General features: G+C 39.2%; 1 protein-coding gene and 1 non-coding gene across 7 annotated transcripts in view; both read left to right on the forward strand.

Annotated features, from left to right (window-relative positions):
• Window positions 1–3,164: 3,164 nt before the first annotated feature.
• LOC123626748 lies at window positions 3,165–3,270 on the forward strand. The gene has a single exon (XR_006730989.1). It is a non-coding gene; the product is annotated as a U6 spliceosomal RNA (small nuclear RNA).
• A 2,960-nt stretch (window positions 3,271–6,230) lies between these two features.
• The window catches only part of PPP3CC (protein phosphatase 3 catalytic subunit gamma), a 58,073-nt gene continuing 41,839 nt past the window's right edge, over window positions 6,231–22,464 (forward strand). For all 6 annotated transcript variants that reach the window (XR_006730888.1, XR_006730887.1, XM_045535529.1 and 3 more), the window contains exons 1-2: window positions 6,231–6,586; window positions 22,053–22,250. Coding sequence is in view for 4 of the 6 variants with exons in the window: in XM_045535529.1 (XP_045391485.1) it covers window positions 6,538–6,586; window positions 22,053–22,250 (247 nt within the window). In the remaining 2 variants the exon portion in view is untranslated. The remainder of the gene's footprint in view (window positions 6,587–22,052; window positions 22,251–22,464) is intronic.

Below are 22,464 nucleotides of genomic sequence, written 5' to 3' on the forward strand. Positions count from 1 at the left end.
AGTGCTACAGGTAAATTAGCACAGGGTAAGGAGGCTGAGAATGGGCAGACAGGTGTAGCTGTAGCTACAGGAGTCAGGACAGTCCTCTGAGCAGATGACATTTGAGTTGAGCTACAGCTCTGCACATCTAGAAGAAACGTTCCAAGCAAAAGGGACCAGTAAACACAAGAGCTCTCGGACAGAAATAAGCTTGGTCTTTTTGAGGCCAGTATGTGTAAACTGTAGTATATACAGCACAAACAAGGCCAGTCGGAACTGTAGCAGACATGGGAAAGGTTTGATCTGACCATTTGGGAAAGGAAAAGTCATTAGAGGGTTTTACTCAGAGGAATGACAAATCAGTTTTAGGCTCTAGATTTAGAAAGATCTGCTGTATAGAAAAATGGACTGTAGGGGGAGTAAGTTGACAGGATATAGAGTGTGAGGAAAGGGGTCCCTGATTCTAAAATTTTGATCCAAGCAACTTGATGCCAGTACTGTTGACCTGGGCGTCTTACCTGTGGAATGCTGGAGCCAGGTGTGCGGGGGGGGGGGGGGGGTGAGGGGGGGTATTAAATTCTACTCTCTTGGACTTTATGCCATTGTGTCGTGATTGCCATTTCTCCTGGTTTGTGATGATGCAAACAACAGTATTAGGAAGTGATGGCAGCTTTGGGGCTCCCAATTCTTATGATTCTCATAAGGGGTTTGCACACGACCCAAAAAATGGCCTGAATATCACCCTGTACATATATGTCTACCAGTCAGTAGAACTTTCATTTACGTTGTTTACTTTCAAGTATCTAAAGTGATTATTATTAATAATTTGATATCAGGCTATTATTGGTAGGATGTTGCTTTGGGCCATGTTTTTCTAATTACAAAAATATATTTTTATCTGGACTTGGTAATTTTTTTAGATATCAAGACTGGGGGGGGTCCAATGCCAAGATAATTTAATCAAAATTAAATGCACTCATAGAAAGATACGAATGAAATATAGTACATGATGTCCATGGAGTATATGTTACTAATAAAAACATTAAGTAGCGCTTTTTATATAAAATTAGTAATTATACACTATAAAATACCTTTTGTTCTGTGTGGCTATTTTAGAAATGCTCATTTTACCCTAGTTTTTAAAATATTCTACAATTCTCATGCCTGGATTTAACACAGAAGTTTAATATTTAATGGATTCATGTAAATAGAAACTGAAGCCAGGTTACTTTTACACAACGGTGGAAACAAGGATTCTCTGAGCTTTTGTTAAATTAAAAGGCTTCATAATTATGTCTCAGAGGAGCTGGTCATTAATTAAGATTCATGAGGTGCTTAGAGAATTTCATAAGGAAATCTACTAAATCTCACAAGCCTTGTAAGATGGCAACCTAGATTTGAAGAAATTAGTAGAAATGCCACTTAGACATGAATCTCGGTTATTTCAAATATTTATGTCAATTCTGATCAATGTAGAAAGTAAAAGGGAAAGGATACAAAATTCACCAACTGTTGACAATTATTGCTGTTGGGTAAAATACGTAAGAGCAGAATTACTGGGTCATAGAGTAGATTACATTTTAACTTTATGTGAAACTTCCAAACTGTTTTCCAAAATTGTGGTACCATTTTACTCTCCCACCAACAATATATATCCAGTTGCTCCCATCCTGTCAACACTTGGCATTGATGGTCTTTAATTTTAGCTATTCTGGTAAGCTAGTGAAGTGGTATCTCAATATGGTTTATTTTGCATTTCCCTAATAACTAATGATGTTAAAAATCTTTTTATTGGCCATATAAATATCTTCTTTTATTGATACCATCAAATCCCTTTCCTGAGAATTTGTACTGGTTTACAATGCTACCAACAGTGTCACCTTTTTAAAATGTTTTCCAATTTGCTTCATGACCAGCCTGAGCAAGAGTGAGACCCTGTCTCTACTAAAAACAGAACAATTAGCTGGGCGTGGTGGTGCGAGACCCTAGTCCCAGCTACTCCAGAGGCTGAGGCCAGAGGATTGCTTAAGCCCAGGAGTTTGAGGTTGCAGTGAGCTATGAGCTACTCAGGGAAACAGAGTGAGACTCTGTCTCAAAAAAAAAAAGTTTTCCAGTTTGCTACGTGTAAAATAGCATCTTATTTTAATCTGCATTTTTATTACTTTATTTGCATTATTTTATTACTAATGAGGTTGAACACGTTTTTTTTATTTTTAGTGCCTTATATTTTATTATTTTGTGAATTGTTTGTTTATGGTCTTTGACCATACTTACATTGTAGAGCTCTTTTTATGGACAAGGAAATATTCTTACCCTAACATATGAAATGTAAGTATTGTCCTGGTTTTATGCCTTTTAATTGTGTTTGTCTTTTTCAAGTACTCAAGTATAGCAATCTTTTGTGATTCCTTTCATTACTTTTGTGGTCAGAAAGTCCTTATCTGAGTTCAGTGAATTGTTTTTTTTTTTTTTTTTAGAAGGGAGTCTTGCTATGTTGCCCAGGCTGGTCTCATACTTCACTCCTGATCTCAAGTGATCCTCCTGTCTCAGCCTCCTGAGTAGCTGGGATTACAGGTGTAAACCACCTTGCTGGGTTATGAGTTCACTGAATTGGTTTTGATCTGATAAATGTACACACTGGGGCAGGGAGTGTCAGCATCTGTTGGCATGTATTAGTGGTACTAGAATAACCACAATTATCTGAGTAGGATAATTATTTAACTTTCTTCTAGATTTTTTCTTTTATATTTTACATATACTCTTTTTTTACACTTAAAAAGGGTAAATTTTTATTATATGTAAATTATACCTCAAGAAGTTTGATTTCAAAAAACAGAAACAGAAGTTTTATTAAAATACTATTTGATCTTTCTGTGTGAGATGTACTCGGATCTGTTCCATTCCATTCCATTCTTTTTCATTACAACAAAACAAGACAAAGAAACAAAGAAACAAGATCATCGATAGTAACCAAATCAATAGATTTTACAATGTATTAACCCATTAATTACAACCTATGCATCGTGATCCATAACTTGAAAAATCCTGGTCTATGTTTGTTACTGTTAGTATAAGTAAAAGGTGGTGAATGTATCAAGTATACTCAGAATGTCTGCAGAAATATGTATATATATGTAAATGTATACATATATTAACAATAGCAATGAACTACTTAGGGAAACTGGGTGCCGGATTCGGCAGCACATATACTAAAATTGGAATGATACAGGGAAGATTAGCATGGCCCCTGCAGAGAATGACATGCAAATTCATGCAGCATTAAAAGAAAAAAAAGGAAGGAAACTGAGGATCAGGGAAAAGAGTGAGAATTTAATTTCCTGTACATATGTATTAATTTTTTTAAGCCCTGCGTATAGGTTACTTTTTAAAAATATATTAAAACATTGTAAAGGAAAGAGAAAAATCCTGACAGCAGAGTCAAGTTCAAGTTCTAGTTTTAATTACCTGTGTGACAATGGTTAAGCTGCTTAGCATCTCGAGGCCCATTCACTTATCTGTCATATAATAATGTTGGTCCATATGAATCCTTAGGTCTTGGTCTCTTAGATATTCCAATTGTCCAGTCAACCTCCATCTACTGGATACTAGATTATTGCATATAAGAAGATGTGATGTAGTAATTCATCATATCAGCAAATATTTACTGAGCAACCGTGATATAAATGGACCAGGCTAGAAACTGGGGATATAGTCTCTGCCTCAGTAGTCTAGGTGGGTAAACAGCCACACGCCTATAAACAATAACTCTGCCAAGCATTAGGTGTTGTTGATCTGTTTGCAGAATGCTCCTGGTCCACAGAAGGAGGAGCCTTAACTTCTACCTGGATGGATTAAGAAGGGCTTCAGAGAGGTGATCGTAACAGGGCAAGATCTTAAGGACATGGCCAACCTTGTCAGTCAAAAGTAGAGAAGGAAGGGCATTCCAGGCAGTAAGGACTGCACCTCCAAAGGTGTGGAGCTCTGAACACATCCACCATATTCCAACCCCACACCTCCCTACAGCTTTGCCCAGCCTAGGACACCTCCCTGCCTCCTTGCTCTTCAAATCCCATCCTTCTTGGAGGGCCACAGCCTGGAAAGAGCATAGTGAATGATTCCATGTGGCCAGCCCGAAAGGTCCCAGTGAGGCCGCAGAGGGAGAGGACCTCTGCAGGTGTGGGTTAAAATACGGCTGGGAAGAAGCCGGGAGGCCAAGTGAACTTGATCCCAAGGGCAATGGGAGCCACAGAAGGAAGATAAGGAGCAGAGTCTGCAGCCAGATTTGCTGTAGAAGTTGACTCTGGGGTCAGTGTGGAGAATGCATTGCAGGTGTCAAGATCAAAGGGTGCTGGGGTGCTCCACCCAAACCCCCTTCACTATGTGGGTACAGGGCTGGTTGCCAGCAGCTCGTTGCTGCCCCTTTCCAGAGAACTGCCTTAGGTTGAATGGGAGCTCCCTCCCCAGTATCCAGCTAACTCTGCCTCAAGGTGAGAATAAGTTTGTGGTACGACCCATGCTCCAGAGCTCACTGTGAGAACAGACTGAACTACATGGAACTCTTTAAACAAGTTTCACTTTATTTTGATGTTACAGGGTGGCTCCAACTAGAGATCTAAATACAGTAGTCAGTTCGTTTTTCCACTAGTAATATTGAACAATCCATCCCTTCACATTGGTTTGCCACGTTTTCTTAAACTTTTGTTTATATTTAGCTACCCTGTTTACATTCTACAAGAAGAATTTTAGCATCTGACCTTTGAGAGATATGATTTGATAGATGTGGAGTTCTGGTTACTCCTTAAATGAAGAACTGCCTCAGGATATCTGAACAATTCTCTTGAGTGGAAGCCTGAAGTCCAAACCCATGAAAACCGAACCAAATTCTGTTCAGCCCCCGAAGTGCTCCTGCCTCCTGGGGTACTATGAAAGGTCTTCAGTCAAAACTCGAAGGGATAATTCAGGGCCGATTCCAGTGTATATCCTGAGACCTCCTCCCAATACATAGACCTGTATTAGTGGAGTTTTAGGCTTAATCTTGTCATCTTTTAGCTAGGAGCTGTCCAACAGAACTTTCTGGATGATGGAAATGGCCTATTCTACGATGTCCAATAAGGTTGCCCCTAGCCACACATAGCTATTGAGCACTGGAAATGTGGCTAGTGCACTAGAGGAACTGAATTATTAAAATCAAAATTAAACTTAAATTGACATAGCCACATGTGACTACTCATTGGCCACCTCAGTAACCAAGACTGGTTTGCCTATAACTTGCCTATGCTTCTTTGGGTAGCAGTTTCATTATTCCATTAGCATTGCTAAAATCAAAATACTTCGACATTGCCAGGTACTATACTCCATGAGAGAAGACAGTTGCAGGGAGACAGCTTCTGTTCTAGGCTTAAAATTTAAAGTGAGATAAAGGTCACTTTTTAACCTAGAGATGAACCAGACTGTTAGGACTCTATCTAGAGACTTGCCCGTGGTGTTCCACAGTGAGCCTGGGCCAGGGAGGCTGGTACCTTAACAAGCGGGAAGGAAGGCTGCTTCTGGCTGTGCTAGTGACACCAGGGCTTAGGAGAAAGCCAGTTCCTTTCACAGAGGGACGTCTGGCCCTCAGGGTCCCAGGAGCTGGAGCTCTCCCCTTCTCTGGATGTAGAAAGAAGTGAGGAGGCGGCAGGGCCTAGCTCAGAAACTGAGGCTCCGCGACTGCTGGACTTGAACTATTTAACAGGATGGGCACAATGTCCTTACTATACTAACAGCACTCAACAATGTGCAAGATATCAAACGAGGGGGGTTAAATGTTTGGGTTTGGTGAATGGGGAAGGGTAAACTGTAGGAGCGGAGTCGAATTGATAACGACTCCTACAGTTAAAGTGGGAGGCAGGCCCAGAAGGAAGGAGGAGGCCGCGGCTCTCTGCCCGGTGGTCCCAGGCTGGGGGCCGCGCGCGGCGGGGCGAGTCCCCCGGCCAGGCCGCAAGATGGCCGCCGCCTCGCTGGGCGCCCCCGCGGGGTGCAGAGGCTCCTTTCCGGGGCTCCAGGCCCGGCAGGGGCAGGCAGGAGAGGAGGCGCCATCTGCGGAGAGGCCGGGCTGACGAGAAGCGAGGATGGGCCGTCGGAAGCAGGGAGGGGGCTCCGAGGAGAGGAAAGAGGCGCTCGTACGCCCGGCAAGCACAAACCCCGGACCGGTGACCTCCCGGCCGGCCTGAGCGGCGGGGCCGCGCGCGCGGGGCCGCCGGGAAGTTGTGAGCGCGGCGCGCGGGAACGCGCGTGCGCGCACGAGGGCCGGGCCGCGCGCAGCCGCCCCGGTCGCCTCCCTCAGCCGCGGTCGCGGTCGCTCCGGAGGCGGCGTTCCCCGCCGCAGCCGCTGGCGCCTCGGGAGGGAGCGGCCGGTGGGCCCGCAGCCTGTCGGTGGGGTCGGAGGCCGGGCTGCCGCGGTCGCGTCCGTGTGGCGCTTGGGCCGCCCTGAGGAGCCGGGGCCGGGCGCGCTGGACGAGAAGGCGGCGGCCGAGGCGCACGGCCGGGAGTCCCCTGGGGCCGGGCGGAGCCGGGGGGACCATGTCCGAGAGGCGCTCCCAACTCTCCACTACCGAACGCGTCGTCAAAGGTGCCAGGCGGGCCCGGCCATCCTCCGCGACCGGGGGAAACGGCCCTCGGCGGGGCGACGGCTCGGGGACAGAGGGAGGCCGGGCCCCGGAGGAGGAGCTGGGGGGTGCGGAGACGGGAGGGCGGGCGTGCCCCGGGGAGCAGCCCTGCGGGGCCCCGGCATCTTTTGTTGCTGCTGGGCGGGTCCCTCCCGAAGGGTTGACTTCCAGGCAGAGTGGGGACTTATTCTCCCACCACCCCCAAGGGCCTGGATCCCCATCTCTCTTTTTTTCCCCCTTTTAAGAAACGATTCCTCTTTTCTAGTCTTTTATCTGGGGAAGCCATCTGGGGTGGTGTGGGGAGCCTAGTGGACTCAAGTCAGGTCTTTCTTGACACCCCCCACCCTTTTTCAGGACATAATACCGTGCACCTTTTGGCCCCCTTTTCATCGCAGGTCACTGAGGATGGCGAAATAAATACTGATAAATCCGTTATCTGATGTTTAAAAAGGAATTTATACACTTCTTGACATAATGTTGGCCTTTTACTTTCCGTTTGGCTATCAGAGACTGGGAGAATAATGTTCTCTGATTCAGATGTTTAGCTGTATTCGATTTTTGTTGTTGTTATAAGAACAAAACATGAAGTTCTCCTTTCTCAATCTTGGAGGGTTTTAGGTTAAAGGCAGTTGTTTCTGCCCTTAAACTAATAAGACCGGTTAAACATAACCACTAATTTATGTGCCGCTTTTGTTCAGCCATAAGACTTAATTAAGCACAACCCTTCTTTCCTTGTAAGTATTAACGATCGGTTTGAAAGCACTATTTGGTTAGAAGGGAATATACTTAGACCAGCTGTGTTAGGGTTTAGGGGCCTGTGGATGAAGGGGTTAGCATTAGGGTGGGGAAAACTACTAAATGCTTTTCTTTTTTCGTTTTGTCAGCAGAAGGAGAAAGGAAACTAAGATTGGTGTCAATTTTTTTTAAGAATGAAAAGCCTATTGCATGTTCAGGGAGGGGGAAGAGATTTACTGTGTAACTTAGGTTTTCTCCTCCCTTAAAAACATCGGTATCATAAATGTTAAATATCTATACTGTAAATATTTAGCGAATATAATGGGATTTTTGAGATTTATCTGTTGAGCATTTGTGTGGTATCATTGGGGATGTAAGTGAATTGTTCATATAACTGACATTACCCCTTTAACATCTAAATTATTTTGACTATTTAAAAGTAAGTCTTCATAGAATATAACCCATACGTAGTATACAACCAACCCTCTCTTAAGATTCAAAATATACTAAACATAACCTTTTTTGATGAATCAAGGTCATCATGTGCATTAATTTCTGTACGGTGCTGTTAATATGACTGGTGCATTTCACTGTGTAGGGTGTTGGCAGTTTCCTCTTATGCTATACCATTTTAGTGTTTTGTCTGTTTTTAGTGTATCTCTCCAGTACTGTTCTCTGTCAGAATATGGCCTTACTGCCTTCTAATCTGCTACTTATAAGCTGAAGTAGGCAGGGAAACCAGATAAACCAGAAGTGTATGTCAAGTCAGAATAAATAGGATCTTAGTGAGGCTTAGTGGCAGCTCTCAGACCTTCAGGAACCTCAAAATCTGATCACCATTGCATCATGTAACTTCCGCCATAACATACCATAGGATACAACGGAAAATTTTATATATACATGTAATGGGGTTCAACTCATACCTCCTAAATCTATTAAAAATTAGAAAAAGATATAATGGAAAAATTTCAATGGCCCTTAAATATAGTAAGAAGTATAATAAACTAAAATATAGTAAAATAAAATAAAACACAGTTAAAATGCAGGTGCTGGTTTGTTGCTAGGCATGCTCACAGTTAAGTGAACACCACCCCTCATAGTCTGCATGATGTGAATTTGTTCTTTAGCAAAATTGCAAATCACTGCATATTGTGTACTTTTAAGACTACTCTTAAATAAAACAAATGAAACATAAATGAATGATTTCGGGCCCTTATAATGTGTGGACTTATCTCATATTTAGAAAATTTTAACATAAGGACTTAGCTACAGCAGTTTTGGCTTCTTGGTGACTTATGTTGCTTTTTAAAAGGATTTTCTAGGGTTTGAAATAGAAATAAGATGTCACTGTATACAGAGCTAAAGTCCACTGTATTGAGTGCTAAATCCTTGTCTGATGCTATTTTGTCTGCATTTATTACAGCTTGAAAGCTTTTTCAGAGGTGATACTGCACCCCAGTTATTTTTGGTTCTGTCATTTCCTGTTAACTTTAAAGTCTACCTAATTGTTTTGTTTGAGCAAATCTTGGAAGAGTGGATAGGCAAGAGTGATTGTATTTTGAGTGTCCTTTAAACAGCAACTTTCCTAAATTAAAGGACTAGTCTGGTTGTCAGAAAACCTAGGTTTTTACTCCTGTCTCTGGAGCTTATTTGTGACCTTCCCTTTTTTTTTTTAACCTTGCCTTTTTACTTAGGCTTCTTTTTTTTTTTTTTTGCTTTCATCATCTCATCTGTAAAGCAGAGTTAAGAATACCTTCCCTGTCAAGCCTGGGTCATGTGATTGACATAAGAGATGTGAAAAGCTTAAGGTAGTATTATGAAACATGATAGTAGTTTGTTAATAGATGGCTTATTATGTAAATGGTTGGTAGAAAAATCATTAACATTGGATATATCAGAATTAGAAAGTATATGAAATTATAACATAAGTTAGGAAGCCATTCCTAGTCAAGAAAATATCTGTTGTGTGATATAAAAGTTATCTGGATGGAATCCCATTGGTAACAATGTGAGGAGACCAGCACAGTTCTGTCTGGTACTTCCTGACAGCTGGCTTCTTCTCTAGCAATTGAAGGTGTTTATTTTATGTTTAAGAATTCTTACGGTTTTATTCATTCATTAAATATTTATTGAATGCCATCTGCAATGTACCCGAACAGGTGCTCATTCCTTTTTTCTTTGCTTTAAAAGTAACATTTCTGTGAGCCTCTAGAGCAGTCCATATGCGCTGGGGCGTCTCTGCTGGGATCTGGACCAGAGAACTAGAAACTCAAATGATCGAATTGTGAAAGTATTTCAGCCTGATATATATTTTTTTCAGTTTCCAAGTTTCTTTTCCAGTTTGAGGGAATATTTTTTCTTTGACAATGATATTTTTTATAAAAGCAGTTTATTTCTCTGGACTGAATCTCTTAAGAAGCAACAAGGAAATTTCAGTAGGAATTACATGACACATAAGGAGAATCCATTGTCTTAAATTTGTTATTTGGTGGCTGAATGGCATTTAATAGAAAAGTGAGACTTCTTTTCAATAGGGTACTGATACATTTCTCCCATTCTCTTAGGATTCAAATACATTGTGTGTTCACAGAGTATTGTACCATTTATAGCACACATGGGAGGCTTACTGGTTCTTTAATATCCTGTCACTGGGAATACTGTGGCTATGGCTTTCTCTTTTCTTCTTTTTCTCTTTTTTTTTTTCTTTTCTTTTTAGAGACAGGGTCTTGCTCTGTTGTCCAGGCTAGAGTGCAGTGGTATGATCATAGCTTACTGTAACTCATGGGTTCAAGTGATCCTTTTGTCTCAGCCTCTCAGCTAGCTAGGCTAGGACTACAGGTATGTGCCACCACATCCTACTGAGTTTTTTGGGGGGTAAAGATGGGGTCTTACTATGTTGGTGAGGCTGGTCTTGAGCTCTTAGCCTCAAGTGATCCTACCTCAGCCTCCCAAAGTGCTGGGATTACAGGAATGAGCCACCAGCCTTCGCCACTATGGCTTTCTTAAAAGATTTTAAGAAGTGTAGTGTGGACAAAAATTGCTATTTCTACAAAAATACCCTGGACCCCTTCAGTCTCTGATACCCTGTAATTCACTTATTTCCATAGTTCCTGCCCTCTCTCTCCCTTTTTTGTATTATGAGAATGGATTTAGCAAGGGTTTAAAATTTTTTTTTTCCTCTTAAATATAAACTTAACCCTGCTCATTATAAAATTTGAAAGGCAGAAAGGGAAGAAAACAAAGACTTCATATTCCTTCTCTTCAGGAACGATTGCGTTTAATACTATTGTATATTTCCATTTGCTGGTATATTTTGAATTCAAAGGTAAGAAGGTCACACATATTAAAGCTTTTGTTACGCAAATATTTCACATTATTTTAATGTAAGTATTGTAATTTTACCTAAATACTTCCATGATGGTGTCAATCAGCATGAAAATGGTTTGAAAGTACTTATGTTTATATATTTTCAGTGGAGCACACATTTGATACAATGCCAATCCAGAGGAAACATTTTCAAGTATAAATTTCCAATGTGGATAGGTTTTAAAGTGTGTATCTGCTGGATTGTCAACAGTTATTTGTTTAATTTATGCTTTGTTTACCATTGTAATTAACAAGCTGCCAAACTTTTGAAACATTTGAAATTGATACTATTTGAGATTCATACCTCTGAGTGGAAGTCTCAGACCTTGGAAAGGAAGTCTTAATTTAAACACTTAATTCCTCTTTTTGAGCAGGGATCGGGGTTTTTTTTTTTTTTTTTTTACCTATATGTTATTGGTTGTGGTCAAAGCTTTATTTCTATCAGATATTTGATGGTAAAGCTTTTTTAAAGTAACATACTAATCACATTTTACTGTAAAGTGAAAAAAATGTCATGGGATCCTTTGAGAAAAAAATGCTCAGGACTCATTACTTAAAGTGAATTAAAGAATTAATTAAAGACCTTAAAGAATTAATTAAAGATCTTTTCCTAAGCAGTACTTAGTAATAGAATATCTTTCTACTAAGGTGACATTTTTGGAAAAAGCTAATTTTTAGACATATATCTATGAGAGACAAAATTATTCAGCTAATTCTGGCATTTGTAGTCATTTTGGAGTTTTGCTGTTACTTAGTTGCCAGATAACTAATGGAAATAAAGGGGTGTCTTAGTTTTCTGTATTCAATTTTGTTTTGTTGGCAAACTAAATTATCCTGAAACCTTTTAGTTTTTGAGTCTGTGTTTATTGTTAGAAGGAAGAGGATATAACTTGGTAACCAGGATCTCTAAATTGGGTGACAGAAAGATATGCTGGATAAGCTGGACAAGACAATGTGTATTTGATGATCATGGGTTATTGAATGCTAATGATTCTTGAAATTTTTGTGCGGTGTCTAGACAAAGTCAGGCCAAAAGACTGAAATTCTAAATGAAACAAATGCTGGGACATAATTTAAGAATTCATTCAAGAATTACCGATGTAGTATTCTTGGTAAAAGTATTTAACCTAAATCTAATTATAGTAGACAATCAGAAAGATCCAGTCTGTGGGACTTTCTACAGTTTTCTGTGGGACTTTCTACAGTTTTCTGCGGGACTTTCTATAGAACTCTTCATAAATCTCAGAGTGATGAAAAAAAAATGACAGGAGGACTATTCCAGGTGAAAGACTGTGAAAGAGAAATGACAGTCAATTACAGTTTCAAGCCTGGATTGGGAAAATAAGAAACTATAGAGGACATCTGGGGGAAAACTGGGAAAATTGAATATAGAGTGTATATTAGACAGTGTTATATCAACGTTAAATGTCTTAGGTGTGATGATACGGTATTATGGTTATATAGGAGAATGATCTTATTCTTAGGGGATACCTGATAAAGTATTTACGTCGAAATGTCATGATGTTTGCAATTTACTTTCAAATGGTTCAGAAAAAAAATTATGTATTTGTAGAGAGAAAGAAGGCAAAAGTGGCAAAACATTCACCATGGTGAATCTAGGTAAGAACATATGGATATTTATTTTACTAATCTTTTCCTTTTTTATAGATTTCAGTTTTTCAAAATATAAAGTTGGAGAGAGAAAAAAAAGGACAATTAAGAGATGCCTCAAAACAGCTAGACTTGGGAAAGGCTATCATCATATCTGAGGATTCAATAGTGTCTTAAAGGGGGAAGCTAAAAAGAAGAAAATGAGGTTTAAAGGATATAATAGCAGATTTGAAGTGGAGGCAACCTGTTTAGTAGAAAAAGAAGTTGTTTCAGCTACATGACAGGGCTTGGAAAGACATACAAAAGTAAGGGTGGAGAAACAAAGTGTACCTGGCCAAGGAGCAGGGAGAAGATGGATACACTAGAAATGCTAGAGAATTGAAAGAGAGAAAATGAAGAAGAGGAGGAGGAGGAGGAGGGATAGTTGAAAACTGCTGGGGTAATTGACAGTGATTCTATTAAGGGGACAGCAAGATTATTTTGATGGCCATGTATTAAGAACCCGAAATGGATGGGTTTATAAACCTAATCCAAAATTATAGAAAATTCAAACATTGTACAAATAGCTGATGTGGAAAGTGAAACTGCCATGGTTTTATTTTATCGGAGAGATTGAAGTGAAAAAATGGTTAGTAGAAGGATAAAATAAATATTAAAGGCACTAATGAGTGGAGGAGAAAGACAGGGTTTTCTAAGCGTATTTCCCATCCCTGTTAATCGTACCACTTACCCATTTAGCTGCTGGCTCAGATAATAAGCCTGGGAGTCAGGCCAGACTTTTCTTCCTCCTTTCACTGCACATCCAGTCCCACCAGACTAAAGGCTGTGGACTTTTGGTTTCTACGTAACTTTCTACTTCAGCCTTCTCTCTCACCTCTTGCTTTTACTGTTACAGTTGCCTCTTGCTGGGGCCATGTAATCCACTCTCCATGTTGCTATCATGAGCGGTGAATAATGTAAAGGGTCATTCCTGTGCTTGAAATCCTTCATGAGCACTTCCTGCTTGTGGGATCTGCCTGCGTGATAAACTCTGACTTTGTTGATGAGCAGACCTTGCATGCCAAACCTTTCTAACCTTTTGTTCCATTTCCTCCTCCTCCTCATACCTCTATCCTCACCCAACTTTACTGCTATAAATCGAGCATTCCTAATCCAAAATCCAAAATACTTCAAAATCTGAAGGTTTTTGAGCACTCTTGAAAAGATTTGAACCTAAAATGCTTAAGAGGAAAAATGGCGAAAATTTCCTATTCTGTAATATAGATAGAATTTTGGAAATCGTGTATTCATAAACAAATATTTAATATTTGATGATTTCAACTACATGCAACATGTTTCTGGTTGTACTTGGAAGCTTAAATACCGCTTGAAAAGTACTCACATAGTATAGCATATGATAGTTTCCCAAAAATGTAACAGAAAATTAGAAGTATGGAGCTGCCTCTGACTAATACCACTGGAAAAAGAGCAGATGACTAAACTGTAGACTATATCTGGTGTGAAATGTTTGTTCCCTTGCTCTATAAATTGGTAATCCTTTCAAGTTTAAACTGACTGCAATTAGTGGCCTAAAGAGGTAAGACTTAATTTGTGTGTATGTGTGTGTGTGTGTGTGTGTGTGTGTGTGTGCGCGCGTGCGTGCGTGCGTGCGCGCGCGCGCGCCTAGGTATATTTTGTTCTTGTGACTCTAAGGCTTTGTGGAAGTTTAAAAATAAAGTAGGATGGTTTTAATGAATGGCTAAAGTAATAAAGGTAATTGGTGTGTTTATCCATGGAAGCAAATTAGTTATTTTTTACTATTTTGCACTCATTTATGGAAAACATATGATGTCACTATAGAAGTTATTATTTCTGTTGACCATCACTAATGGTAGTTATTACTTACTTGGTTCTAGGTGGGCCAGTTCTTAGCAAATACTTCGAAAGTCACTTCTGTGACTATCAAAGAATAGAGGGAATGATCTCAAAGAGCTTGATCAGATCACTGAAATAAAATCACTTGTTCTAATAAGTTATGAAAGTATCTAAAAGACACATGTGACTTTCAGTAATAATATTTAATGTAACCTCTTCAGTGTTGTTTAACTGGCTCACAATTGGAAAGGCAGGTGAGTAGATTAGGAAATGATTCTGCAAAAGTAGGGCAGGCTTGCTGGCTTAAAATAGGCATGAAAGTAGGGTTATTTGTAGTGAACAGAGATAGCTATTTAGGTAAATCCTAGTGTCGCACAAGGATAAGATCACACAGTAACCTAAAAATAATAGCTAATAAGCCAATAACTTTTAAGGTTTATGTTCATACTTAATGGAGTTTATCTCCAATGTGGCCTTTTCTCATTTATGCAAATCTGCATCAGATTTTACTTGCATTTACCTGAAAATACATATTGTTTATGTAATGGATATATATTGTAGCAGTATACTGAATTGAATTTGACTGTGAAAAGGCTGCAAAATTTCTTCAGTGCACTTTAGGAACTTAGTTTTTCAAAGTTTATTTAATTTTTATTTTGATAATTGTAGATTCACAGGATGTTATACAGAAATGTACATGGAAGTCCCATACACCAGTGGTCCCCAACCTTTTTGGCACCAGGGACTGATTTCATGGAAGATGATTTTTCCACGGGATGAGGGGGATGGTTTTGCGGCGATTAAGGTGCATTACATTTGTTGTGCAGACCGCTCTGCTAATTCTAATCTGCATTTGCAGCCGTTCCCCAATGCTAGCATCACCACCTCAGATCATGAGACATTAGATTCTCATAAGGTGTGAGCAACCTAGATCCCTTGCACGTACAGTTTACAGTAGGATGCATGCTCCTATGAGAATCTAATGCCACCGCTGATCTGACAGGAGGCAGAGCTCAGGCAGTGATGTGAACGATGGGGAGCAGCTGTAAATACAACTTCTCGAAGCTTCACTCGCTTGTCCACCACTCACCTGCTGTTCCTAGCAGGTCATGGACTCATACCAGTCCTTGGCCTGGGGGGTTGGAGACTTCAACTATATACTTCTCCCCTAAACTCCTCACCCCTCTTTGCCACAATGTTAGCATCCCACACCACCTCATACTACACCAAAACCAAGAAATTGACATTGGCATGGTCCATAGAGCTTGTTCAGATTTCACCCAGTTGTGTGTGTGTGTGTGTGTGTGTGTGTGTGTGTGTGTGTGTGTGTGTAGCTTTATGCAATTTTACATATGTAGCCTTGTGTAACTACCAGCACAATGAAAATACTCAACAGTACTATCACCATAAGACTTCTTATGTTACTTCCACTTTATAGCCTCACCAATCTCCTTCCCCCACTGGAAACTCAATTTTATAGGTTGGTTATTGTTTTGAATCATGTGCAACCCTGGTTTGGTTAGGTTTTTAGTTCTGATTTGGAAGCATTGTAAAATAATTTTTATTGAAATACAGGTAATCTAACAGCAACTGACACATTGTAAAAAGCTAGGTTTGGGAGCACTAAAAGCATTCTCGGATGAATAAGCTTAGTTAGGATGATGATTCTCAACTCTGGTTACCAACCAAGATCACCTGTTGAGCTTTAAAAAAAACATGAAAAAAAATGATTACCTTGGTCCCGTTCTAGATAAATCTTGAAAGCAGTGTTGAGTATAAAAATGCAAGTTGCAAAAGGATGCACAGAATGATAATATTTGTGTAAAAATTCAAAATATACTCTGTTGTATAGATATTAATACATTTGTAACAAAATTACACATGAGAAGGATATACAACTGCTTAAAGGTGCTAGTTACCTCTGCAGAGGAAGAGAAATAGAAGGTGTCTTCAATTGTATCTGTAACATTTTATAATAGTTCTTAAAAAAGTTTGAAACAGATACAGAAAACTTAATATTTTAAATCTGTATGCTAGGAATTTGTGTATTTGTAGTGTTTTATTATTTCCTATACCATTTTATGTAAAATTTCATTTAAAATATCTGTATTGTATATTACATATATATCTGGAATTTCCACTTTTCTCTCTTTTAGTATACCTTCTATTTATTTTGGTATCAGGAATGAGGTGCTGCTATAATAAATAACCTAAAAATGTGGAAGTGGCTTTGGAACTTCCAAAGGACCCAGCCCCAGTCTCAACTTTCTCATGCCCTTCCTTGATTTCTGTAGCCATCATTGATTTCCTTTCTTAAAATCTTTCACACTTATAGACTGTCTAAATTATAGACTTATAGACTGACCCAAATAAATCAAAAGATATATTGTGTTTTTGGTTGGGAAAGGTATGTGTATAGAAAAGAGAAAGCACAGTCTAAATTCAGAAGATCTGTGGAGTATCTCAAAAAGAGGGAGTTGAAGAGAGGATATAAAGGGTTTTAGGAGCTGAGGTCAGTCATAGAGTGATGTTGGGATGGAAATTAGTAGTCTGGGCAGGGATTGGCTGGAATCTAATTTGGGTGAGCTGCTGGAACTGTTTTGCCATTAGTACACATGAGTCCCTGAGGAGTTACTGTTAGATCAGTTTGTGATATTGGAACAAATGGGTCTGGGCGAGCTGATATTAAAAAAGGTTTGAGCTTAGATGGTCTGTGATGTATAGTGCATTGTGGTTTGGTTTGGTACAGTTTATCTGTTTTGCAAGTCCTAGTGTTTTTCTGAGCGTTTGTGAGCACGTTGTGGTTTCTGTTTTAATTTTCAGTCTGTTTCTGAACCTTCACTGTGTGGTTTCTGTTTTAATTTTCAATCTGTTTCTGAACCTTCTTCAGCTAAACTGGAGGATTTACCATTTAGGGGAGGTAACCTATCTAGTGTTGCTTGATAGGTTGTGAATGTTTATCAAGCTTTTTTTTTTTTTTTTGAGACAGAGTCTTTCTCCATCAACCTCTGTCACCCAGGCTGGAGTGCAGAGTCATACTCCTGCAGCCTTGAACTCCTGGCCTCAAGCTATCCTCCCACCTCGGCCTCCCAAAGGGCTGGGATTACAGCCATGAGCCACTGTGCGTGGTGTATCAAGCTTTTGATAGTAAACATTTTGACCTCTACAAGTACCAGGCCATTTTATTCTTTTTCTTAGATGATCATTTGTTGAATCCTCTGGTGTGAAAGTAGCTGCACTGCAGCATTTAAGACTGAAGATCACACACCTGGCATCTGCAACAGACTGAAATGCAGACAGTTATTATTATTAAAGTTTGAAATAATGTTCCATATATCCCATAATCTATTTGAATCTTCCTTTGGTAAACAGGTAATTTTTTTTCTTTTAATTTGGATATGGATTGTTCACCTTTGTGAGTGTCTGAATGATTAGTCCTATGTCCAGTGATTTTCAAGGATGAAGGTCTTGATAATACTATCGATAAAGGAAAGGGTGTCTATTGACAGTGTAGAATCATGAACCAGTGGAGAGAGAAGAAAATAGCCAAGAGAATAAAGGACAAAATCATGCAAAGTACATGGTAATCAGTGGCTTCTGGCATTTGGGAGATTGTGTTTTGATGATCTTGGATCTAAACAGTCTATTCACATTGTCTTTTGCTTCTGGACCATAACAGTTCTGGATCCTGACTCAGCCACTGTGTCTATCCATAGCAATGATATCAGCAATGTGCATAATTAATTTATTCTCTGTAGTGCCAGTAGTTACGAGTACATGATAACAAATGTTTATGGAAGTTCTTTTGATATATCTTGCACAAGGCTCAATTCCTGGTCTTTAGCTTATAACCAGGAACTTTCTGTGGATGTAAAGAAGCAGCAGAAACCACTTGTGGAAGATGAGAGTATAGGCTTTAGGTAATTCATATTAGCCAGTGTTATCGGAATGGAAGAGAGTGGAATCTATTACAGTAAAGTACATAATCAATTTTGTAAAGATTTAGTCACTGATTATCCTGGAAGTAAAAACATGTTGAACAAGGAGGACATTGGAAAATCTCCTGGCCTATCTTTCATTTATCCTAGAAAGTATATTATGAATTTCACCAATACAAGCTTATTTAAACCTAGAGATCAATTATTTTTGTAGATGGCTATTGTGTCAGTCTTTGTACATGAATGTATGTTTTCTTTAACCTGAAAGATACCCAAATGTTGAAGTGTATTTATGTTTAACGCATTTTATTATATGTGATTTACTTAGGAAGTCTCAACGATTTATCGTTTCTTTTCCCTTTTAACCCAAGTTTAATAAAGCAAAGAGCTCTTACAATAGTTTTGAGTTAATTAAAAGTTGGAGAATGTCAAACAAAGCTAATAATTTATATAATCCTTTAAAAAATTTTTAATAAGGTAAAGGACCAGAGTTTTGTGTTATCTAATGACCATTCAAACCGAAGATATTGTGAGTGTGAAAGACATCTTAACAGTTTTATTATTCTGAATTTGGGAAAGACAATCAAAGAGAATTGTCATGTAGTTACAGGCAATATCTTTAAAAACACAGCAATAAGTGACAGTGATTTTTAGGAATGTTACCTTTTTTCCAAAAGTAAAGAACTTAAGAAAAAATCATACGAGTATGTCAAAAAGCACAGAGAGGCCAGGTGCGGTGGCTCAGGCCAGTAATCCTAGCACTCTGGGAGGCCAAGATGAGAGGTCAGGAGTTTGAGACCAGCTTGAACAAGAGCAAGACCCCATCTCTACTAAAAATAGAAAAATTCGCCAGGTGTGGTGGCACATCCCTGTAGTCTCAGCTACTCTGGAGGCTGAGGCAGGAGGATGGCTTGAGCCCAGGAGTTTGACGTTGCAGTGAGCTATGATGACGCTGCTGCACTCTAGCCGGATGACAGAGCAAGACTGTGTCTCAAAAAAAAATTTTTTTAATTAAAAAAAAAGCATGGAGAGTTAACAATGTTTTGGTGAGTTTGCCTTTTCCAGGTTTTGCATCTCTTAGGCACGCCAAAATATGGCCTGGTTGGTAACAGGTCAAGGAGGTCTGCACAAATCTGAGTTTTCAGTAAACTTTTTCCTTTTTATTCTTGGATTTGGGAAGTCTTTTACTGAGGCAGTTTTAGAATTTGCATTGCATTTGGAGGCCTCCTCATGTTAATTAAATACAGACTAAGCTAGGCATGGTGCCTGTAGTCCCAGCTACCCGGGAAGCTGAGACAGTAGGATTGCTCGAGCTCAGGAGTTTGAGGCTAACCTGAGCAACATAATGAGACCCTGTCTCTATCCTTGAATATTCAGAAATCTGTTTTTTTCCTGTTGTTTTAAGATGTCTCTTCAAATAAGGAATCTTCTTCATGTTAAAAGTTCCCCAGGATGCCATTTGTAATTCTAAATTTTTCTTTGGTGGAATTAAGCCATTTGTTGAATTATAGTCATACAAAATCTGAAAACTTGAAGGAAGCAGGTAGAGGAGGCCCAGAAGAGACAGAGTTAGACTGAGAAAAATCTCAGGTGACTTGCAGTGGTTGGTAAGAATGGCTCATTTGCAACCACATGTCTCCAGAAGACATGATATGTCATCAAAGACCAGCTCACCAACTGAGGGCAGCTCCAGGCAGACAGAACTAAACAAAACATTTCTTAGGATTATAAGAACTAAGAAAAGTCTTTACAGAGTTTTAGAAAAGGTGACCTGAGGCAAAGTTTAACCAAAGATATTGGACTGATGAAACCTTCTGAACTGGTCAACCTTTGGGGCTCGCTGGAGGATGGACTTATTAGACCTGTGTTTCTCCTCTCCCTGGGGACTCCCTCTTATAGAGGAATGACACTGAAGATAGTGAACAAGCAGATGGGTGATAGGAATAACATTAGTTAGGCAGAAGCAAATTATACTTGGGAATAGTACAATCTATTAAGATTTGAAAAATCAGAGGACCCAAATATCACCATGACACTGAAGTGCTTAATAAAATTATTGGAGCTCAGACACCTCATTGTTGCAGGAAGGATGGTCTTGAGCGGGTGGAAACTCAAAGGTCTCAGATATACACACTATTACATTGTTGCAGGTCTCACCAGAAACAAGGGGCTCAGCTGATTCTTAGTGGAAACTCCAGTTGTCAAAGCCCACTGACCAAAAACCATGAAGGATTTATTTGTAGTTTTTTTAAAAAAGTTGGGTATATTTAACTTGCTGCAACAAACAGAAAGAACCAGAGGTACTAGTACTCTCTTAAAAGGGGAGACAGTTAGGAAAGGGTACTCATCAGGTACTGTGTTTCATTAGTGACAGTTGTTAGATTGTAGGGTAGAACTTTGTAATCTGGACAGGAGTTAGAATTTGTAAACAAGATGAGTTGCTAGAACTCATGAAGTGCTAAGTGTTAGATCAGATCTAGTATCTGTGTAGAGTTACTGTTAAATTAATTTGCCTGAGATCTTATCTTTGAACATGTATCTGAAGGATCCGGTGAAGAATCTAGTTTGAGTCTAGATAGTCTGTGACGTACATGTGGTTTGGTTTGGTTCACTTTATCTGTTTTATGAGTCATAGCACAGTTACAAGTTTTGACTTCTCTTTCAATTCTAAGAGACAGCCAGTGTATACTTCCTTGTGTATACATACACTGAAAGTGTATTTGTAATTGTTTAAAGGTCTTAGAAAACAACTTTAACTTCATGAATTACCTGAGAGTCTGTATTAGTTTTCTATTGTTGTGTAACAAATTGCCACAAACTTAGTGACATAAACTAGCACCCATCTTTTAGCTCATAGCCGTATAGGTCAGAAGTCCAATCATGGCATGGATATTTCTGCTCAGGGCCTCAAGAGCTGAAATAAAAGTGCCCTCATTTTACATTTATGGTTTATAGACTTGTGGCTGTTAGACACCAGGGGACCTAAAGTAAACAACGTTACTATTGCTACAGCATCACTAGTTGATAGGAATTTTTCAGCTTCATCATAATTTAAGTCTCGCTCTGTTGCCCAGGTTGGAGTGTGGTGGTGTGATCACAGCTCACTACAGCCTTGAACTCCTGGGCATTATAAAGTAGACAAGGAGATAACAGCCAATTTTTAAATATCATATTTTTTTTCTGTTGCAGTTGCTAATTCACTGTGATATAAACATATAAACTTTGTACTCAGTGTAAACTGAAGTCGTTGTTAGCATTTCCAGATTAGAAAACATAACTGGACTTTCCATATCTATTCCTCTTTTATGCTCTGTTAGTGCAGCAAATTATTCTCAGACATAGCTCCATCCTGTTATTAATGTTCTTCTTGTTATCGGCAATAAAGTACATGAGGCAACTAACTACCTTTTGAAAATGCAGTATGTATCCATGAGTCCCCTGATCAGGAACTCAAGTCAGGCTTCTAAAACATATGGTTTGAATAGGTCAGTTCTGTGGAAGAAATAAATGCCATTTTAGTGTTGTGATTTCTTTCATTTTCTTTAACCACAGTTTCATTTTTAACACCTTTTCCACAGATGGAAAAATAAAGATACTCATATCATCTAGTGCCTTGTCTCATTTTTAGCTTGGTTACCTGAATCAGCTTTAAGTCTTTCATGTTTATATATAAAACATTATAATTTATGCACACACACGTGCGCACACAAATCTGTTAAACGACTTTGACTTTAGCTGTGATCTTTGTTACAATTAGAGGTGATCATTATGATATACAGTATCTTGGAATTTTTTCCCACGTAGTTCTGGTGCTGTGGATGCAAAATCATGGTGATTTATTAGGTTTAATTTGTCACATAAAAAAAGTATGTTCTGTTTGTTTTCTGTACATTTCAGTATTTTAAATTCTTTTTTCTCTTTCTAGCTGTCCCCTTTCCTCCAACCCAACGGCTTACTTTGAAGGAAGTATTTGAGAATGGGAAACCTAAAGTTGATGTCTTGAAAAATCATTTGATAAAGGAGGGCCGACTAGAAGAGGAAGTGGCCTTAAAGATAATCAAGGATGGGGCTGCCATCCTGAGACAAGAGAAGACCATGATAGAAGTAGAGGCTCCAATCACAGGTATGAAAAATATTAGCATGATGGCACTACATTTGTGCTAATTTTGAGAAATGATTACAAATAACCAGCTAAAATGTGGTGTTATAACTTTTCTAGGAATTATGAGACAGTTTTAGGATTCGTTAGGACAGTGATCCCCAACCTTTTTGACACCAGGGACCAGTTTCATGGAAGACAGTTTTTCCATGGACCAGGGTCAGAGAGGGGGGTGGGG

The sequence above is a fragment of the Lemur catta genome, chromosome 22, assembly GCF_020740605.2.
Source record: "Lemur catta isolate mLemCat1 chromosome 22, mLemCat1.pri, whole genome shotgun sequence".
Lineage (NCBI taxonomy): Eukaryota > Metazoa > Chordata > Mammalia > Primates > Lemuridae > Lemur > Lemur catta.